We start from the raw sequence: 21,606 nt of genomic DNA, 5'->3' as shown, positions 1-21,606 counted from the left end.
AACGGCCCCCATGTTTTATGATGCTGACTCTTACAAACCTACATGCTTTAAAATACAGCAGGGGGAAAAAATCAGCACTGCATCAACCTGACCACCTTACTGCAGTGTTTCCATATAGATCTGAACGTGATCATAATTAAAATAGTTAGTAAGTGCGGGAATGTCGTCCAACAACCACATTTATAAAGTCTACTGTATTTACTAAAGTTCCAACACTTGATAAAAAGACAAAAAGAGAATCTTTCCACCTGCATTTAAATGTTTCTTTCAAAGGACAACAACTTTTGACATGAAAGTAAGCCCCAAAAGTGACACCCAAGCTCAACAGATGGATGGGAGGGTAAACCATATACAAAAGCAGAACAAAGATCCAACACACTCTCTCTCTGTTGTGTTTTTACATAACATGACAGGTTTAGAGACTTTCGACGGTACATATTCCACCGCCTCGGGACTCGCTTAAACATGCATGAGTGAAGAGCACATATCAGCATGTTCTTCACACACGCCGTTGCCCCCTGGCCACGCTCAGTGAGGAGGCAAAACAAGAGAAAGAGTCTGCTAACAGGCGCCTGGAAACCAGCGAGATGCATATCAGGCCTGAGGTATGTGTGCGTGCGCTTCTAAAACAGCTCAAGCACAATGTCTGCAGGTAAATCACATCTTCAGGGTGCGTTCATCCACACCTTGCACGGCTCCGGCACTGACACATCAGTCAAACACACACACACATACCTAAATGCATTCAGAAAGGCAAGCAATGGGGCTCCACACCCTCCAACAAGTACCGATATGAGTCTGAAGATACGCGTATGCAGGATGCACCTCCTCTGAACTCATGTTCTCACATTCATGGGAGACTTCTCTCGGGGGTGGACAGATAGTGGTCACCGCTGTGGTTCCAGCTTCAGTTCTGTCACAGACTTTCACTCTGCCCCTGTTGTTTCTACATGGCTACGTGACTAAACACATGCAGCACTGCTTCCTTGTACGTAGACAGCGGGCGGAGGTCTCCTATCACAGGTTGTCCCAAATGGATGAGTGAAAAGGGAAGATGACAGGAGGAAGTCTGATCTCTACATCTATTTCCTTTGCGCTACATAGCTGACTAACAGTGACCTCAATGTAACCTCCAGCTAAGGTCAACGTGGTAGCAGCGCACACACACACACACACACACACACACACACACACACACACACACACACACACACACACACACACACACACACACACACACACACACACACACACACGCTGCATCTGGTCTGAGTGTGAAGCGACGGGTGCCTGGAGCCGTGAAGTGAGTTTTAGGATCAGAGAGCAGAAGATGCTCCTATTCAGCCAACTAGCTTCCTGTACAATCACTGTGTGTGTGATGACTGCGGGTAAAAGAAAACTACAGTACTCCCATTATTCAAAGTGGGTTTGAAGTAAAGCGAAGACTCAGCACTCTCCATGTGAAAGCCTTCAAAAGTGCGGCAACAAACTGGGAGAAAATGGGAGAAATCTCCACCGGAGCAGCTCCGATGCTGGGAGCAACGAAAATAGAACTGGTGCATCCGATGCACAGCAACCAGGGAGAAGAACACTGCGTCCTCACTCACAGGGAAGAAAAGAGTAGAGAGGGCGGGAGGCTGCGTGTGTGTAAGGGATGCGGATTCAGCTGAGAAGAAGTGATGAATGGCTTCATTAAAACGGCATTAGCAGAGGTGTGAACCCGAATGGTGAGTGCCAGTGTGCAGTGATTGCCCGGTTCCAACACACACACACACACACACAATACTGAAATTCTCTCTTTGATACGAGCCCATCCACCCTGCCTTGGCGCTTACAGTGTTTGATGTTGATGCAAGTGTTAAACGAGACCTCCGGCTTTCATTAATATCAAGACTAAAAACATCAGCGACAAGTCAAATTATTTTCAAGAAGCAATTCAGGATTGCCTTTAATCAAATCGTGCCTCCCTTCGCGTGGATAAAAAAGAAAGCGATGAAAGGAAGGAATAAAGAAGGCAGAGAAAAAGGTTCAAAATGGAAGTGTGTGTGCACGTGTGTGTGTGTGTGTGTGTGTGTGTGCAACCTGATTAGCCAGGCCCTACAGGGGACACAAATCTACATTATTCTTTCTCATTTTCCCTCTGCTACTTACAAACCCAGAAAAATGGGGGCATTCAGTAACCCTAGCAACCAACTCTGCCTACGTGCAGGGAGAAGCTGCTGATGGAGGGGGGAAGGAGAGATGAAGGGAGCGAGAGAGAGAGAGATGGGGAGTGAAAAGGGTAATACAAGTGCATACTGTACTCACACACATATTGAAGCAAGCGGATGGAATGTACAGTCGAGTGTAAGTGGGGTTCATTCCCGTCTTTACACCGCTCTAAAATGCTTTTCTATTCAGCACTTCTCTTCCCAGTTCCCTCCTCCTCCTTTCCTCTTTCTTCCCCCCTTTTCCTCTTTCTGTCCCCTTTCCCCTCCTTGGTCAGACTCCTTGCTTTTTCTTCTCCCGCGCTCTAGCCACGTATGAGGGCTGTTCAAACACAACCTGTTTCCTCTGGTTTCCCCTGGGAGCATTATCCAACCTTTTCTACCGTTGTGTTTTCTCCCCTTCCCTCCTTTCTGCCGCCCTCCCATTTATTTACAGCCGAATGTCTGTTCTCCAACTGATTGTTTTGCAGAGGATACGAGCGAGCTTTGTCTCATGCCGTCCTCGGCTTTATATAGATCCCACTGTTCTGCAGCATGTTCTCACCGACACACACACAAACATCCTCCCAGTCTCAGCTGGTTGTGAGTCAGTGTCCGGCTGAGCGGCTCGCGCAACGCACTCACTGTGTGTCTGTGTCACATATGCTGGAATCATAATGTGATGATTATTGGTTTAAGCTGCCATGGGAGGCGTGTCGAAATGGTGTGTTTCATCACAACTGACAAACGTCAGGGGAGAGGAAAAGAGTGAGACAGAAAGAGGGCGAGAGTGAAAAAAAAGAAAGATTGAGAAAAGTTTGAGTTGAAGACCAGCAGTCACAATGGTCTGATTGTTCATTGAATGTAGGCTGACAGAACCAAAAAGTTTGAAAAAGAGGGAGAGGGGGAGTTTGGGAATGACAGACAGAGTGTGTGTGTGTGTGTGTGTGTGTGTGTGTGTGTGTGTGTGTGTGTGTGTGTGTGTGTGTGTGTGGGCCAGAGCAATGCTCTGCTTTTTACATTTTTACTCACTCTCACCGGTTGCTCTGCTGTTGCTGTGTGTGTGTGTGTGTGTGTGTGTGTGTGTGTGTGTGTGTGTGTGTGTGTGTCAGATAAAGAAAGTGAAATTTGAATGAGGCACCCTAACAGGGGTCAAGGCTCCTATATCAACTATGGGTTCAGGTCACACTCATTCACACATAGGCTTGGGCAATGTGACCATATAAGCTTTAGACCTCACGCAATTAGAATATTAATTGGCACCAGTTTTGAAAAATGATTTGTTAATCTTTAAACCCGCTTCTTCAATCTTATTAAACATATCCTGGTCTCAATCTTCTACGAGTTAACACTATTTTTGTAAATGTTTTAAGACCAAATAATCACTTTTTCTGAAAATAATCAACAAATCAGATCATCAAAATTGACCTTTAAAATGTGTTACCAAGATAAGTATCCCTTCAATATCTGGTTACTACCAGAGAAATAAAAAAATTAAACATGTTTCACTTCAATTTAATATAGTAGGCCTACATTGATTTCAGTCATATCAGTCAATTCATTGTTCCAGAGGTATGGAAAACCTGCTATATCACAACAAAGTATCCCAGTACTGACCCACTTATCCTAGCCCTGTACACACGTGGGCGAGTAGTCAAACTGGCTCCACCATGACGCTGCTGAACTTCATCATGTCACAGAAACCAACTACCAGAGTGGAATGCTACAGTTGATATTATGCAAATAAAACACAGCTAGGAAACAAAAATGTCTGCCAGGCTGGAGAGATGTGTGTCTGTGTGTGTTTTGCATGAATAAATGACATACGATTGATTGTTTTTCAAAAATGCAAGTGCACAAGGTAACCTATTGCCTAGAGATGCAAATTGGGTTCATATGAGTGCACCTACACACACACACACACACACACACACACACACACACACACACACACACCCACACACACACACACACACACGCACACTTCTGCATTACAGCAGGCACACCTGAAAAGAGGGAGGGGAGCTTCCAACCAATCCCAACATGTCTGTGCTGAAGGCTTCATAAAAGGGGTGGCAGCCAGAGGGTCAGGATTAGCCAACCAGGGCAGACGGAGCATATGTTGCCCAATCAGAGCATCTGGAACATCTGGCACCAATGAACAGCAGCTGAACTCTGACCTTACACACTTGGCTTCACCGCCTGCCCATTTTTCATTCATTCCCCAGACGTCTCTATCTCTTCCTCCGTCTCTCCGTCACTGACATCGATGAGCCATCTGTCTCAGATCTGACGGAGCGTGTGTTGCTGCACACATGTACAGGTTCATCTGCATATCACGGTGATGGCAGACATCCCTCCTTTATCTCTCAGCAATTGCCTGTATCCAGAACGTAAGGGTGTAGGCAGGGACGAGTTACATCTCAATCGGGATCGCACACACACTGACTTGTGTTTATGTGCGCACTGAAGGGGACCAGCTCAGCGTTGTTGGGAAATTTAACACACTGGGTGTTTTCCTGCCAGGTGCTGCAGCAGCAGCAGCCCTGTAGTAAGTTGTCATATGGAATACTGAAGAATGAGGAAGGATATACGTGGAAGGGAACAGAAAATCAATGAGTGTTTTCAGCCACGTCGAGTTTGGTGCCGACGCAGCAGAAGGCAACTGCTACTGTGAGCACACGAATCGAAACAACGGTGGGACACCCGGTGTGGAACACATTGTTCTATTGTGTCTCATCAAAGGGAATAGAGCATTTTCAGTTTTTAAATAGCTTTATTTCTCAGCTCCTTTATATGCTGAGAGGCCAGTCTGCTGACTGCAGGGCTAAATATCCTCACACCCAGCACAGTAGCAATGAGTCTGTGTGTGTGTGTGTGTGTGTGTGTGTGTGTGTGTGTGTGTGTGTGTGATAGCCATTTGATTCCTTCATCCAGAGACAAACCCTTGGACCGAAATAGGATGCTTCACACACACACACGCACACGCGCACACACACACACACACACACACACACACAGTCTCGCTGTGCGATCTCATCTGTGTGTGTTCAAGCCTGACGCCTGAACCTCAGTTTCACGTAAACATCCTTCCTGGTTGACTATTTTAAGCTCCGTCAGCATTATTACTTCAGCTCACAATATGAAAGCAGCAACCCCCCCCTTTCACCACCACACACTGACAGACATCCACACACAAGTCAATCACACAACTGTTCAGAGTTGTGCGATTGACTTGTGGTTAGTAAGTGCATCACTGGACTCCCTCAATACAGTCCAGCCTTAATTGACTAGAGGGTTATAAAGAAGAAAACATAGAGAGCCAAACGGCCACTAATTGATTCACTTAAATATGTCTTCTCACATCCTTCCAACCACATGTGTTGTTTGCTGAGGTGAAGGCAACTCCACCAAACTGGGGTGAATGTGACAAGAACATCAGCATCGTGGTTTCCCTCTGATTGGTCATTTCTCTATTGCTTAGTTCTGCATCTTACGGTTTCATAGTTAATAAATGATGAATAGTTGAGGACCCCTGCTCCTCCTGATCAGATGTGCGTTAATCAACACAAACAAACAGAACGATTCAGTCCAGGCATAGAGCCTCACACACACACACACACACACACACACAATCCCGCTCGCACACAAACCTTCTGCTGTGTCACCACCTTTCCTATTGTCTGCTAGATAAAGCAGCCATTTATCCTAAATCATATGTTCCTCTGGCTGCCTTCTAAACAGGCAGCTTAGTATCATACACGTAGGCAGACACACCGTTTCAGTTCATGGCCACAGGCACTTATCCCTCTTCAGGGGAGACGGATGAACATCATATCTTCAGAGCATGAATGAGTTTATGATTCTGGAAAATGATAACAGTCCATCTGTATGAAGGGGAAGCCAGTGTATACCTAATTGTGTGAGTATTTAGTCTAAAGAAGACCAACAAAGATTATTCAGCACATCATCCGATAAGCTGGCCATACATATCTCTCTGCATTTCTCAAAACAAACGCCATTATCAGTGGCAAACGCAGCCACCTATTAACATTCCCAGATGAGTAAAACCCCCGACAGATGCTGCATCGCTGAGCCAAAATGTACTTGAAAAATGAACCATCTGTTAAATGTTTTTAAAGACTCAGCACTCCCTAATTCTCCTCCAAAATGTTTCCCTTTGCCTGAAATACAGCGCTTCGTTTACACACCCTGGCGAGCCTGCTGACTGGTAAACGAGGGATGGCGTTGATAGCTGGTAGATGTGCACTGATTGGATAAACGCCATGGAGCCTTTAATAGAGACAAACCGCAACGTGGAGTCCTGCTGAAAGCAAAAAGCTTTCTGGATTCAATTCCAAATTAGTGATCTGTGAACTTCGAGTGGTAGGTGATAAGCTCATTTCTCAACTCCGTTTTAGCACTTTGAATAACCATTTGCATCTGTGTTAGAACATTCCGATCACTCCTTAAATGTGTCTCATTCACTTTATCATGCTATCTTTGCTTTTTTTTCATTCCCACTTTCTTTTTCTCTCATCCACACACCCTCTCTCTCACACACACACCCTCTGACTGAGCCGTAGGAACATTCCTTGCATCAGCCAGAATCCCATATTAGAGTCTCAGCACTCTGCCTGTATGAAATAACACAGGCTGAGAAGAAGGATGGTGACATTCAAGCATTGATGAGCGTGTTTGTACATTTATAAAAGCAATATTCTTCAGCTCATATGTCAACAGGTGAGAGGACACTATCCATGACACCTCCCATACACTATGTCAGCAGGGTTGCTGCATTGTGTTTCCTCTTCATAAAAAGGTACAGAATGTAGACAAAAAGACAGACGCATCATGAACAACAACAGGATAAAAACCAAGTAGCAGAATTTGTCAGCAATTTAGAATTACATCCTACGAGGACAAATTATATCAGGAATCTCACTATGTAGCAAGAATGTCATATTGTTTATGAGAGTACATATATCTACAATGAATGTAGTATGATGGTGCTACAGTAGAGTATGATAGCACTGCACCAATGTTCCATCGGTGGCCAAACTTGAAGTGCATCGGCTAAAGAAAATGCTAAATTACGGTAGTTAATATGCCAGGACAGAATCAGGACCAATGCTTCATTAAGTGCTTGAGTTATTTTGTCTAGCCCTGTGTGTCTGTGTGTATAATAGCATGGATCATGCATCTGCCTCTCCTGCTGCAGAGATGCACGAATGTAAGCCACTGGAGGATTTACATTTATTTCCCCCATGGTGCTGCTGCGCCTGGCTGCACAGTGAAAAGACTATTCATGTTGCCTGATTGGAGCCAAACAGGTTGGATTCCTCGTCGAGCTGGATTGCAATAGCAGCCCTATTAATGATCTGGGAAACAAGACGGGTCATGCTTGCGAATTCAGGGAGGAAGAGATGTGACCTGTAGGTACTTGGGTAATGACAGGCTGTGTGTCTCCTGGAGAAGGCAGCCTGCTGGGAATGTCACAGAAGACACACCGCAGACACACTGCAACTGGCGACGCCACAGATGGAAAAACACACACACCAAAATGAGGATGCACAGGTTTATCTGTTGATTCCAGATAAGGAAGGCAGTTTATGGAAAAACGCGTGGACAAGAGTGAGATAGCTCGACACAGCTATTCACTCCAGAGCGGTGAAGCAACCGACAGGTGTAATCGATGCAGAGGGTCGATGGACAAACATTAAGTCCACAAGCTGACAAACACGGCAGACAGCCCTCACAATGCAGCACGGACAGAACGCCTTTACACAGGCGGGCGAGCATAAACAGCAGTCTAGCAGGACATTGAGACAACAACAGTTATGTCACTGTGGTGACAGCTAAAGGAGTATGCAGTTAGGCAGGTAGACAAAAGGAAGTGGCTAATAAGAGGTGGTAAATACTGAGCTGAGTCAAGTCCTCGCTGGATTCATCTCTTCGTTAGTTTAACTGGACCTAACACGTGTTTCTAGTTTTTAGCTCTTACTTTATCTGCAATGATTTGTTGTAGTTTCTTTCTTTTGACAAATGTACTTATTGTAAGTCGCTTAAGCGTCCGCTAAATGCCCTAAATGTGAATGTAACTGACAAGAATACTTGTTAGAATGTGAGAGAGAGAGAAAAACACTGCCCCAGATTTAATGTAGACAAGTCACAAATTAAAGGATAAACTTGAATGGAGGTGTGTCATAACAAATTCAGACGCTTCCACACAGGGAAAAGGGGAGTCATTGTAAGATTTGATGAAAATCTTTCAATGATATCCATAAAAGCTTTGACCTGGCGTGTCATGGAATCTCAGCTCATTTTTAATACCCATGAATATCTTTTGGACGAATGCCGTTTATCTCTCCAGTAGAGTTCCAGAAACGTTTTGGCGGCTCCACACTGAGACAGTGTCTTAGACACTAAGACAGTTTAAGTTGGGTCTTCCTTTAATGCGTTTCCCCATCTGTATATTTTCCACCATAGCGATTTGTGATAACACACAGTTTGTCACTGACTTGCTCCTGGATCCTACAAAGTTGTAGGAGAGCTATAAAGGGGACGAGACTGGGAAGAGGACATGCGGTCTTTAAAGGACATTAGAAGTGGATGTGATGAGGAAGGTGGTAGCCCATTTTATCCGGTGATCTCTCCACTGTTGCAGCAGTGGAAAGATGCTGTTCATGAGGAGAGCAGCATCCTGTCCCCCCCTCCACCAGCCCCCTTCCTGCCACCTCCATTCTCCCCCTCTCCTCCCCTGCCCATACACCACTAACCTACAGGCATGTCTGATAAGCAAACACTGTCATGCTGAATGCAGTGTGCCTGCCTGACGACAGAAACGTCCACACATCTCGCATCGGCCAGTAAACGGTTAACATCCGAACGCCCCTTCCGAACCACAATCTGCTCTCCCACCACTGCTGCTCCCTCGTGTCCTTGATCGTGGGCAGGGGCGACACCAATGAACTGTGATCAATGGGCAAGCCTCAGCACAAATGGATCATTTGATTGCAATGTGCAGCGTTAAAGCCGTGCGCACGCGCGCGCGCACTCACGCGCTCTGCAGCATGAAGGGACGGCGGAGCAGCAGCAGCAGCAGCAGCAGCACACCAGCAGCACAGACACGCAGGAGACAGCGAGGGAGAGAAAACGCCCTGCCTTGTTCCATGTCGAAACCCCAGCCCTCTGGGTAGTCTACACGCACACGCACACACACACATGCACGCACACACCTTCACGTAGGCTTTTCTTCAGCGACCACCACATCTGGACAACAACGCTGATTTCTGAGCGTTTTTTTGTTTTGTTTCCCGTCTTTGTTGGCCATCTGTACGCTGCGTTAGGGGCGAGCTTTCACGCTCGAAGACACGCCGATCACGGTGTTCTAGTTATGATTGCAATTATCGATACATCATTGATCCTCAACGTCTGCATATTGGCAATTAACCTTCACAAATGGTTGGTTAAACACAAAAAGGCAAGCGGAACCCTGTACGCCTGATGGGAGAGGGTAGAGAAAACCACGCAGTCAGCCAAGTCGGGAAAAACACACCATCTAGTAATAAAGAACAGATCTAACTGTAGCAAATGCGTTAGCCTGTGATATATATAGACACGTGAGAGGTTTTTAAAAAGTTTTACCTTTAACTTGAGTTTCATATTCGGCCACTATCTCCTTGTCCTTTCGGAATTTCGCCGGAGACGTCATGGCTGAGTTTTGGAGATCAAACCACTTGTCCTCGTAGCGAAGTCTATGTTGTCTCAATCAATCAACAACAAAAAAATCAGCCGTAGACGGGGAGGAGGGGGGGGGATGCCACTCTGGAACAGGTTTTTGAGAAGAAACGCGAGCCCAGATTGGAGTTTGCTGCTCCTCAGCGTGCCCGCGGATCCGTATTGTCTCCCTGCCTGTGTTCACTCCGGGCGCATTGTGAGTTTGGCGCTGCTGCTGCTGCTGCTGCTGCTGCTGCTGCTGCTGCTCTGACTCTGTGCTCCCATCCGCCGCCGCGCCTCGCCGCCTCCTCAAAACCGGTTATGGTGCAAGCAACTTCAAGTGAAAGGAGATGCATTCCCTTTTATAAAACAAAAACAAACAGCGACAGCTTGTCAGTTCAGCACTTCCTAAAGTTATGTTGTATATATTTTTTGCCCCTGAGCGGGTATCGGCGCCCCTGCCAACTGCCCGTCTGAACTGCTCTCCTCTTCCCCCCTCCTGAAGTGAAAGAGAGGAGGGACCGAGTGGAGGAGATGGAGGGGCTGGCTGGTCTCTCTCGGCTGGTCAGCCCCAGTGCGCAGGACAGGCACGGATGCACACACATGGATAGCATTCATTTGGGCACATGGACCACATTTGCTGCAGCCAACCATTTGACTGCATGTTATGAGTCCTAAAGCGCGTCTTGTTTCATTAAGCGAGCAGAGCAGATACAAAGCAACATTTCTAGGACTGTCCGGTCCATCCCAGGGTGGGTAAAGTCAGCAAAAGTGGGTTTAATAGCCTATATCCTTTAGATAACAGTGTGACCGCGGATAGGAGAAGTGTGACTGCATAACTGCCTATTTACTAAACAAAACTGCAAGTCACCTGTATATTTGCTATGAAAGCAACGTTAGCCAGCTAACGTTAGCCTCAAATTTGCCCAAAAGGTCTAACTAGCTTGCTAGCAGGCACGTCCAGAATTTTGGCTAGTTATGCCCGCGGATTATGTTGTTTGACGTAATGAAAATGCGTTAACCTTGTCCTGTGTTCCGGCGACAACACTTTCTAACATGTATAGTGTCATTAAAGCTATATATTATAAAGCTAACCCTCCTCTCAATGAACTTTTCTTCTTTTTTTTCACCGAACACGATTGGTGACACCGAATTTGAATGACATGCAAGCACACCAATCGGATACACGTATTTGCATGTAGGCGTTTCAACGATCTTTTTTAACCAATTAAATTCAGACTGTGTAATGAAGGTGGCCAATGGCGTTGGTTGCCATACAGTGCGTCCAATCAGAGTCAGATGTACAGTCGTTTAAAGATAGTTTCAGGAAGTGCCGTTAAATACCAGGAAGTTGTAAACAAAACTGACAGCTATTTAGTTAGCTGTTAACGACATCCGAATGGATGCTGAGCCAGTCGTGTAGAACCGGCTAGATATTCGCGCATTTTTTCAACAATACAGCTAGACGGTTTCTTTTTGAATAAACATTCTTTCGCGGAAATATATATATTTCGTGCGTTTGTTTAATAAGCTGGCGTTAGATTCCTCCCCGTTACTCGATAGGAAAAGGCTAACGTTTGCACAAGGACGTTAGTGCTAGCGTTAACGCTTGTGAGGTTAACGTCAAATCGATTTAGTTTATCCCGAATTCAACGGCGTTTGCGCTAAACCAGTCCCCGATTCTTGTTTTTTTCTGCTGCATTTGCTGTCTGCGGACAGAAAGCGCGAGAGAGTTCGTCCATTTTAGCAGGACAACAATGTCTACATCGAACGCTAATTTCAAAAACAAGTGTGTGACCCAGGTGAACTGCATATTTTGTGACAGTCTGCTCTGCACTCGAGGTATGAAAGCAGTGCTCCTTGCAGACACCGAGGTTGAGCTTTTTTCCACTGATATTCCTCCCAATAGGTAAGTGCTAATCGAGTTAGCAATCCTGCTAGCCTTTGTGTATGTCTGTTGTTGTTGCCAAGGGATGAGGTACTTGAATGAAACTGCAGCTAACTGATCTCTCCCTGGTCATCTGGTGGCAATAGGGACACCCGAACGATAATCAACTAAATGTAAATGCATGAGAATGTGAAATTAATGCTAGTTTTAACCTTTCTTGGCTCTGTTTGTTTCTCGTTACACGCACCTTCCCCCCAGAACTGTTGACTTTGTGGCCAGCTGCTACTCTACTGAAAGCTGCAAATGCAAACTGAGGGACATCGCATGTCTCAAGTGGTATGTAAAGCTCTTTTAATAGCCTGCAACGTTTACTTCAGGGAAGACCGTGTGCTAATGTGATGAGTTGATTCATAGTATTATGGATTATTTTTTCATAGTATACACCTGCAGAACTACAGCCACTGGTTGTTTTCGTTGATGTTTAGACCAACTGATTAATCAGGAAGAGAATCATCATATGAGTAGACAGACAATAATGAAAAATGAACATTTCTTGTCTGGCCAGCAGTCTAAAATCCAAAGATACTGAATTTACAATGCTGTTAAACTGAGAAAGGCATCACATTTTAGAAGCTGAAAATGGCATTTATTTACGTGCTACAGTGAGGCTTTATGGAGCCCCTTTTGTATTCCCAAGCCTTTGTTGTTGTTGTACCCAGTGCAACAACAAACATCTGTTAGATAATAGACTCCTGCTAGTGGTGTTGGCACTTTTCAGAAGTGCCCCCAGCAACGTGCTGACACACATTTCTTCTTTATTCTCTCTCCCTCCCACTCCCAGTGGCAATGTTGTGGGCTATCATGTCGTCGCCCCCTGTAAACCCTGCCTGCTCTCCTGTAACAACGGCCATTTCTGGATGTTCAACAGTGATGCTGTATCCACTCTCAACAGACTGGATGTGACGGGTACGATCCCCTTGCTAAAATTGGAATTCTTTACCGTTTCGATCTGTTTAGTGTAATTTATAAGCTGTCACCCTCCAATGTGTTTTCAGGTCTGAATCTGCTCCTGTGGGGAGATCTTCCCGAACTCGATGACAGTGAGAACGAAGAATCAGAAAGCCCATCAGAGGAAGAGTGTATAAGGTAGAGAGGGAAACGGACAATGTGAGACCTGGAATGTCATCATTTGAGATGGAACTAGAAGAGTGTACAAACCATAATTTAATACTGAATTAAATGGGGCAGAAAGGTTCAACTGTGTGGTTAGGTTGAACACATGGTACACATCTGGCTACGCCCCAATCAGTGATGTCACTGCAGGTGTTTTGCCTTTGACAGCCGATGGAGAACACCTGCTCTGACATCACTGACTTGGGTGTGTCCGGAAACAAACATGCCACAAAGTTAGAACCCACATAGAACAGTACAGCAAAATGCGTTGGCTCTACGTAATTTCGTGTCGAATTACACTTGAACCTGTGACCATGCCTTTTCCCATCTCTTTTCACTGTTAAAAGCACAGACGCACACAATGACAGACATATTCTTAACTCTCTTTTTATTAGTATATTTGCATGGCCTACTTCAAAAGATGTCGCTGTAGTAGACTGAAAATAACAGACAACTACACTCCTTAATCCAGTGCATTCTACTTTTTGTCAGTCTTCACTGAGCTCATGGTTGTGATGGGCCTCGTGCTGGGGGTGTGGTATGATATAAGTCAATGGACCTTATCGCATCGAATGCTGTGCTTTTTCATGCTGTTTACATTCAGTCCAGTTTTCTGAGAAGATGACCACATTTCGCCTACCTTCTTTTTAAATTACAGTTATAATCTGTACTTTGAATATGCTGTAATAAGCAAAAACTCCTATAAGAGTTGTGTCTTAAAGGCTTATATTCTGCCTGTATGGCTGGATGCTGATTGAAAGTTGGAGTGCTTTTTAAAACCTGTTTATTGGAGGAATAGCACAATGATTGAATGATATGTGTATGAGCTCCTTGCTTTTTAAGGGCATATTTAATTTAGGTTACCTTACAATCTGACATTCTATCAGTGATACCTTTTGATATGCTAATACAGTGTATGTTGACCGCAGACACTTGACCGCAGCATTATATGTGCTTAACACCCAGATCGATCTGACTGTAGCAGTATCTGATACTAACATACTAACTTATGCATAGGATGTGCCTTCACAAAGGCCTGGAGCAGCTGATTTTAAAGTTTTTGGTAAGCACTCAAATCAAGTAATACATTCCCAGATCGATGATGATGATGATGATATAGGAAAGCTAGAATGGACACTAACAAAAGGTGTACTTTTGCAACACTCCATAACTTCCTATGGGGATCATTAAGCAAAATTCTGAAAGCATGAGTTCTACATGGATTCCTGTGTCCGTGCTCTGGTTTCTTACATTACTGTAGCAGCATAATTGTAGCACCCGAAGAGAAGACCACTCCAAAGAATCTTGTTACATATCAATATTACACTTGTGGACTGGTGGCCCCTCTAAAAACAAAGATACTTATGTCGTTTCACATTTTTAGGTTAATTTGTTTTGAACTTCAGCTTAAGTGAATGATGCTGACCATGAAACTCTCAACCCTCAATATTCTATTGGCCTTACTGTGATTGCTGACAATGAACCCTTGTAAAGCAGTGGACCTCGAGCTTGAGGCCGTGTGTTAGTTGGTCCTCACCAACTGACCGGGCCTTCTCGTCAGTCTGTTGTGCCAGAAACACGCTTCAACATCCTCCAGTCACAAGGGACTAAACTCACTTTTTTCTGCAGTGTCATCCTTCTGCTCTTGTTGTTGTTTCACTGCTGTGCCCTGCTGATATGATGATCCGGTCTTAAAGTAACAGCCCTTGTGTGAGTGAATGAGATTTGCCTTTGTTGTCGGCAAACATGGAATGTCACTTCTTACCTGAAGGAGAAGGATAAAGGGCATAGGTCTTTTAAACTTTAATCGGCCTCTGTGTTTATCTGTGCTATAGCTTTTCATTGTGGGAAAAATACACAAAGAGGAGGCAATCTCTCAAGTCCTTTTATATTTTAAGTTATAACTGACAGTCCGCTACACTTGCACACCAAATACTGTTTATGTGGTGAACTGATAGGATGCAGTTCATCAGCTAGGTATTTATTAAATCCACGAACCAAATATAGCCACATACTTACTTTTTGTTTACAAGCTTTGTTTACAAATGCATCGGTTTGTATCGAGCTACAGTACTTATGTTATATTCTGGTATTTAATATTTCATTTGTGATGTAGTGCTTTATTTTGTACGTTAAAGATTGGACGTGTACAGTTTTACCTCAAGAAGGTATCACTTGCGAGCTTCCTCTGGCTAGGACAATTGTCATGATAATCAAGAAAAAATATTTAAATGGCTGTTTCTGATGTGAATAACTTTGATTAACATGCCCTGCTGAAAAATGTATATTTTGGAATTGCACTGAAACTGCATTGGTAGTTTGAAAAAATGATTTGTTGTTTTGTATGCTTGTTAAATTAATACACTTTTTTTTTTCAAAATATCTGAGATGGCCTGTTGTCATTTGTCAACTTCTGTTTTATATAATTTAAATCCCTGTTAGGTTCTGCACATTACGTAACCCATAACAACGCAAGTTTACAGAAAATGTCTCATAAATCATATTCATATCCTATTGTATATAGTATTGTGTACTACCACCCAATTATGCAAATAGGGGGGAAACAGTCAGAATGTTGCTGTTGTAGTATTTGCCACAAACACACGACCCACATACGGTCTGTAACTTCCTTGGCACAGATGACGCCAAGTCAGTGTTATTTATAGTTAGAAGTTTGTCTTAGATGGCTTCACAATATAGACATACTGTATTTCACCCACTATCCTTCGACTTGCATGAGAAATATTCCTCAAGTCTCATCATAGTGCTTGAAATAAACAGTATGTCAGCACGCCAAGTAAGTTCAGTAAACATTTACAGTGACGAAACTGGATAATCCTCCTCCTAATGATGTTTTGAGCCCGTATGACTGTTTTCTGTTGCCAACAAAAAGATGGCGGTTGTCATGACCTGTACTATCCAGCCCTCCGACGGTATCCATGTGTCAGGTCCGTAGACGAAAGCAGGGGGACCCACTGTTATCTCTGAGCTACAGTGTTGCAGTGGTTTATTCATTCTTTCAATGCACTGGAATATTTTCATTCATGCACGATGCAAATTTATGATATTCATTAATGACCGATGCTTCAGCTGAATGTATAGAGGCCTCCCTACACACAGGTTAGGGAAGATACAGAAGTCTTAACAGCAAAAAGAAAATGTGCTTCAACCTATAATTCACGCAGAGAGGCAGATGATGTCTTTTATCTGCAGTCTGTGTCTTAAAAAAAAGTTTGTCAACCTCCACGTGTAGAAAAAAGTTCACCAATATGTTTTTGCATACCTCCTACTCAAGAATTCTGTTGGGGCATGTACAAGGCAATTCAAGTTGGGATGGCAAGAAAAATCATAAAACAAATAGTTGTGGTTTCACATGTAATTGTAGCATCTGCCCAACCTACAAATCACACGCTCAAACAACATCAGCTCTAAGTTAGTTTTTTTTAATATCACGCCACATCGTGAGCCTGTTGTTTTCTGTGCAATTCAATCACTTCCTTACAGACTTTCCCTGAAAAGATCCAAACGGTCAGGATTATGAAAAAGGGGGGTTTGGATGTTCTTTCACTTAAAGTCACACTCTGCTTCAACATGGTGTTAGCAGAGCGTTGCTGAATAATAGAATGTATGCGTGGTAGCACTCCCTAAACAGAAAAGCTCAATCCAATATGCTGCGTCTCCGCACCTGTGACAATCAAGCTGGTTAATCAGGCAGTGACTCGGTTTACAGGACAACATGCTAATACAAGTCCAACAGGCTAACCCTGGCTTACACCAATAAACGACACGGGGAAACACGATCTGAATAACGAGAGAATGATCGACGCGTGGACACATGAAGACTTTCTGACTTTCAGTCAAATGTTTGTGCTGCTTTTAGGAGACATTTTGCCCGATTGTGTTTCCATGATTGAAACAATGGCTTCAAAGAATTGTGCCGAGTGTCAAAAAGAAATGTAAGCCGAGCAGGAAAGCAGGCCCACGAGTGTGGAGCTGATATGGCAGCTGTTGCTTGGGAGCTGTGTGTAAATATTGGACAGGTGTGTGGAACGTATAGCAGCTTCAGGGGAGGCAGGTGCACTACTGTTTTACATCAACAGCTGCCAGGTGAGTAGACTGGTTGAGATAGAACAACGCAGGGCTCTACTCAGCATTGATTATTTAAAGTGACAGAATGCTGTTATCTTATTGAGCAGTTATGGAAATGTACTTTTTTCTTAGCGTGTTGTCACTTGTCAGGAAACACAGGTGCAACTAATAACACTAATGATGACACTGCTGTATGTGAGCAGTAGAAACAGTGGGATTCATTTCATGTTATCCATGGCACCTTATAAGTCTGGTTATTATATGGGAAAGTTTGATCCTCCATACTTTCTATACAGTCCTGCATACTGTCCATATTCTGAGTGAAATAATCCTCTATACTTCTCTCCAGTACCTCATGAAACAAAACAAAGAGAGCCTCTTTCTGGGGCTGTACGGTGGGTAGTGGGTAGTACTGTCACATCACAGCGAGAGGGTCCCGTGTTCGGTTCCTTCTGTGGGTTTGGGTTCCTTCTGTGTGGAGTTTACATGTTCTACCCGTGTAAGCATGGGTTCTCTTCCTCCCACAGTCCAAAGACATGCAGGATGGGGATAGGTTCATTGATGACTCTAAATTGCCCGTAGGTGTGAATGTGAATGGTTGTCTGTCCCCCCCCCCCCCCCCCCCCCCCCCCCCCCACACACACACACACACACACACACACACACGTATGTGAACATCTTTTCACATTAAAAAAATAACAAATTTTGTTCTGATCCTTGCGAATAATATAATTCTTCACTTCTGGGACATAAAAACTTAATGTTAACTTAACATAATGTTAAGTGGATCTGTTTACAGCAGTTGAAAGTCACACGTTAAAAAACAGTTTCACGTCAACCAGTGTTTCCAGTAGGCTACTGGCTGATTAGACCTCAGATTAAAGTTGGATAGCTGAAGGTGTGATAAAACCTGCAAGAGTGACGAAGATACCAGTCGAGCATAAAATGAACATGACGCACAGTCCTGAGAATCTGAGAATAATTACAAGCTCAGACCGACAGTATACACCCTGATGCATTGGCTGGAAATATCAGAGAGAACACTCTAGCACACTCTGTTGGATGTGAAGTGCAATGACACTATATACAAATATATATATATATATATATATATATATATATATATATATATATATACATATATATATATATATATATATATATATATATATATATATATATATATATATATATATATATATACATATATATATATATATATATATATATATACATATATATATATATATATATATTTTTTTTTTTTTAAGTATGTACAGTAGGCTATATTGAGACTGGTCTCCTTTCACATTCCATTTCATCTACACTTTACTGTTACCTGGCATTGGATTATGATTGACATTTGTTGGATGATTTTGCATGAATGTGTCATCCTCCTCTCAGAGATTCATGAAGTGAGAAACCTGTAAACGCAACTAGTTTGAAACGCATCACATTCAAGTTTTCCAGGTTACCAGTCACCACTATGGTTCTGTTTAAAAAAACATAAATGTTGTCCTGATATAATAATTAAATAATAGGAATATATCATGTCAGTTGTTGATTTTCCTGTACGCTGTGATTATACTGGAAACTCCTGTTGTCATAGTTACATAAGCCCAACCATCTTGGTCCTGTGCTCAACGTTTGGTCAAGAGTGGAGGAAGGACATTTCCGTGATCAAGAATAAAGCAATCCACGTATTGATAAAAGATTAATGCAAGCCACAGAAAACCACAGGTGTCCCCCAGGCAAAAAATAAATACCTAAAATGATAATGAGATTACAACCAAATTGTGGCCTTTTTGCCCTTATTCATGTAGGACAACATGAGGGTGAAAGGGGGAGGAGAGAGGGGGACGAGGACCCAACTCTACCACTGAGCCAGCGTCACACCGACATATTTTATAATAAAATGAATATTGAAATTAAATGTTGAGGGGGGTATAGGTAAATAATCAGATATAAATAAGACTACTGCAGTTGTGACAGTCTACTATTAAATTATATTTACTAAAATGAAATGTGTGTATATATATATATATGCATATTTGACTTATTGATTAAAAAAGACGTAGAGAAGAAAATTACATATTCAAACAAACCAATCATACTAACAGAAAACATTAGTGACTGGTGTTAATAAATAAATACATCATTCTTATATTTGGACATTGGCTTATTCAAATTCAGAAATGCTCTGGTCCATGTCCCAGTTATTAATCACCACATCAGGCTTAATCATCTGGTTACTGCATGATGGAAGAAATGCTACTAATTGAGTTTTCTTAAAAAATGGACTCTGCCTTCTCGACACTAGATGGTGCAGTTGTACCATTAATGGAGACTACCGTTGGACCATCTCGGTAGAGTAACCGCTGATTCAACACCATGGTGAACGCAATATACATTCATATTTGCAAGATTACTATGAGTAGTAATTTTTTGATGACAGAAAACCATTAATGACAAAAATCAATAGAAAGCAGTTAAACACAAGTTGTCTGTGCAATTTTTTAAATATTTCAATAAGAACACAAAAATCATGTGCTGTCTTATTTTTTTAAAGACTAGCCCTTTTAAGAATATTGAACACCTTTGCTTTTCCCATAAATATTTTTTGCGTTTAAATACTCCAAGCAGATGTAATTATTATACTTGGACAGATGAAGAGGATTGCCATCAAATTAGCGGTCACCTTGATCATCAGAGGGAATAGAATATCTTTCTTATAAAAAATATAAGGAGGTTCATAAATGTGCTGCAGTCTGTCATGGTCATCTCCTGATAATAGACCTAAAAGGGTAGGCTAATGTCCAGCTTTGCCTGATTATGCATATTAATGACACCTCAAGAATTCATCACAAAAACCTTTTTTCAGTGGGTGAGGAGGGCAAACGGTAATAAATGGTATAAATTTATTCACTTTGGGAATAATCCCCTTAATCAGGAGAGAGGAAACTTTCAAGAGACTGGTCGGCCAGACTGCTTGAATTCTTAAATAATTCTACTAAATTTATCTACTATGGAATATCATTTAACCACAAAAAAAACGTATTCTTTCCGAACTAATGAGCTCAAATGGCTTGAGAACATTAGCTTTATAATTAAGGGATAATAAAAACAATTGCTTTTTCATGTATAGTCAGGGGAAACAGAACTGCAGGTGCCATATACGCAACAGGACGGGTTTGCAACAACTGGGCTGCCTACTGGCCCTGCATTATCCTCGGAGGCAAGCTGCACTGGGCTTTTGTTGAAGTGCTCGAGATAACACAAAGAAAACTTCAAACAGGCTTCTTATTGTGCTCTATTCTTCTGGGCAAGCTGATTACAGTTAAGGATAAAAGTTGTTCCCATACAGTAAACTAATGCGGAGAATCAGAGAGCACTAATTAAGTCATGGGGGATCCGAGGCGGTCGGCATTGGATGTGTTCCCCAACGCCCAGACCATGGGGGTTTAGTGGGAACTTTATAGCCCAACAGCAGCCAGCATCAAACGTGTTTATTGTCAGCTGAATGTCCGGTTGAGGCATGAACCGCTGGATCTGCATAGCCACCTGGGAAAAAAGGCAACAGCTTCTTAACCTGAGTACTGATAGATTCGACTGTGCTCCCATCTCACTGCCCCTAGCAGAGCTTATAGAAGGTTTCCTTCTAGTAAGTGCCATCTTTTTTCTGAAGCAAACACAGCCAACACCTGGTTATCCAGGGGCATACATATAGATATTACAGTGGAGCCTTTAGGATGGGGCACCCATCATGTATTGTGAAGAGAAAGGGCCCTTAAGAACAATTCAGATTGCCACCGCAGAAATACACCTGGGATGATTGAAGAACCCAAGTTATAGTTGGTGCCATTTGCGTTATATGCTCATGAAAAGACGAACCCATCCCCGTCATGGTTATCTTTTATTTATATATATTTTTGTATGCTTATCCTACATGAACTATAAAACATATGTAAATACACTACAAAAAGATATTCAATTCAAGGAATAATTACAATTTTTTTGTATTTTTGTTAAGATCTGCAACAATGACAGGTTATCTAAGTGGGTCAAGTCTCTATTCGACCATGTGATATGGTATCCGGTAGCATTTGATTTGGGCACAAAATCTGCCAACACTGACAAGCTGAGCATGACTGCAAGCCAAGAGAGCAGTCGGGTGTTTCAGGCATAAAAGCAACGGTAAGAAAAGACAAAGAGAGAAAAGAACAGGAGAAGGTAAATTAGATTCCTTCCCAAGGATGACCCCAGTGTGTACGTGTGCTTCATAACTAGTAACTAATTTGTTTGTATTGTCCCATGTTATGAACTCAAAAGGACACAAGAGGAAAGGTTTATATAGTTTAACTGTACAATATATTGATGCTGAATCGGGACTAGGGAAGGGGAGTGAGGCGGGGGTATATGGCGTTGGATGAAGTGGCGGCGAAGGCGAAGTGTGGGCAGACGACGGGTGGCTGGCGGGACAGGAGACAAGGCTGAGTGTAGATATGCAGGCCTGACGGTGCGGCAGACGAAGCAGGTGAGGGATGAGCCTCA

At 43.0% G+C, this 21,606-nt stretch overlaps 3 protein-coding genes across 4 annotated transcripts in view; 2 read left to right on the top strand and 1 right to left on the bottom strand.

Annotated features, from left to right (window-relative positions):
* srgap2 (SLIT-ROBO Rho GTPase activating protein 2) overlaps window positions 1-10,325 on the bottom strand; it is a 49,643-nt gene extending 39,318 nt beyond the window's left edge. For both annotated transcript variants that reach the window (XM_084032319.1, XM_084032320.1), the window contains exon 1: window positions 9,834-10,325. In XM_084032319.1, coding sequence (XP_083888445.1) covers window positions 9,834-9,900 — 67 coding nt within the window. In that variant the 5' untranslated portion in view covers window positions 9,901-10,325. The remainder of the gene's footprint in view (window positions 1-9,833) is intronic.
* The window catches only part of foxp4 (forkhead box P4), a 390,233-nt gene that overhangs the window by 165,845 nt on the left and 202,782 nt on the right, over window positions 1-21,606 (top strand). The gene's annotated exons all lie outside the window — the stretch shown is intronic.
* Window positions 11,186-15,348, top strand: LOC311028196 (protein FAM72A). Its single transcript, XM_084032551.1, has 4 exons — window positions 11,186-11,814; window positions 12,052-12,129; window positions 12,635-12,759; window positions 12,849-15,348. Exons 1-4 carry the CDS (start codon window positions 11,663-11,665, stop codon window positions 12,941-12,943), a joined length of 450 nt encoding a protein of 149 aa, XP_083888677.1. The 5' UTR covers window positions 11,186-11,662; the 3' UTR covers window positions 12,944-15,348.

Source organism: Eutrigla gurnardus, assembly GCF_963514095.1.
Source record: "Eutrigla gurnardus genome assembly, chromosome: 2".
In the NCBI taxonomy this organism is placed as follows: Eukaryota; Metazoa; Chordata; class Actinopteri; order Perciformes; family Triglidae; genus Eutrigla; species Eutrigla gurnardus.
Note: the sequence above shows the minus strand (reverse complement) of the source record. Positions and strands in the feature narration are given on the sequence as shown.

What these genes read in the sequence shown, in the direction of transcription:
- LOC311028196 (XM_084032551.1), top strand. Translation starts at nt 11,663, where the DNA reads ATGTCTACATCGAACGCTAATTTCAAAAACAAGTGTGTGACCCAGGTG. An exon ending in ACTGATATTCCTCCCAATAG is followed by an intron (nt 11,815 to 12,051) that starts GTAAGTGCTAAT and finishes CCTTCCCCCCAG; the next exon opens with AACTGTTGACTTTGTGGCCA. An exon ending in GACATCGCATGTCTCAAGTG is followed by an intron (nt 12,130 to 12,634) that starts GTATGTAAAGCT and finishes TCCCACTCCCAG; the next exon opens with TGGCAATGTTGTGGGCTATC.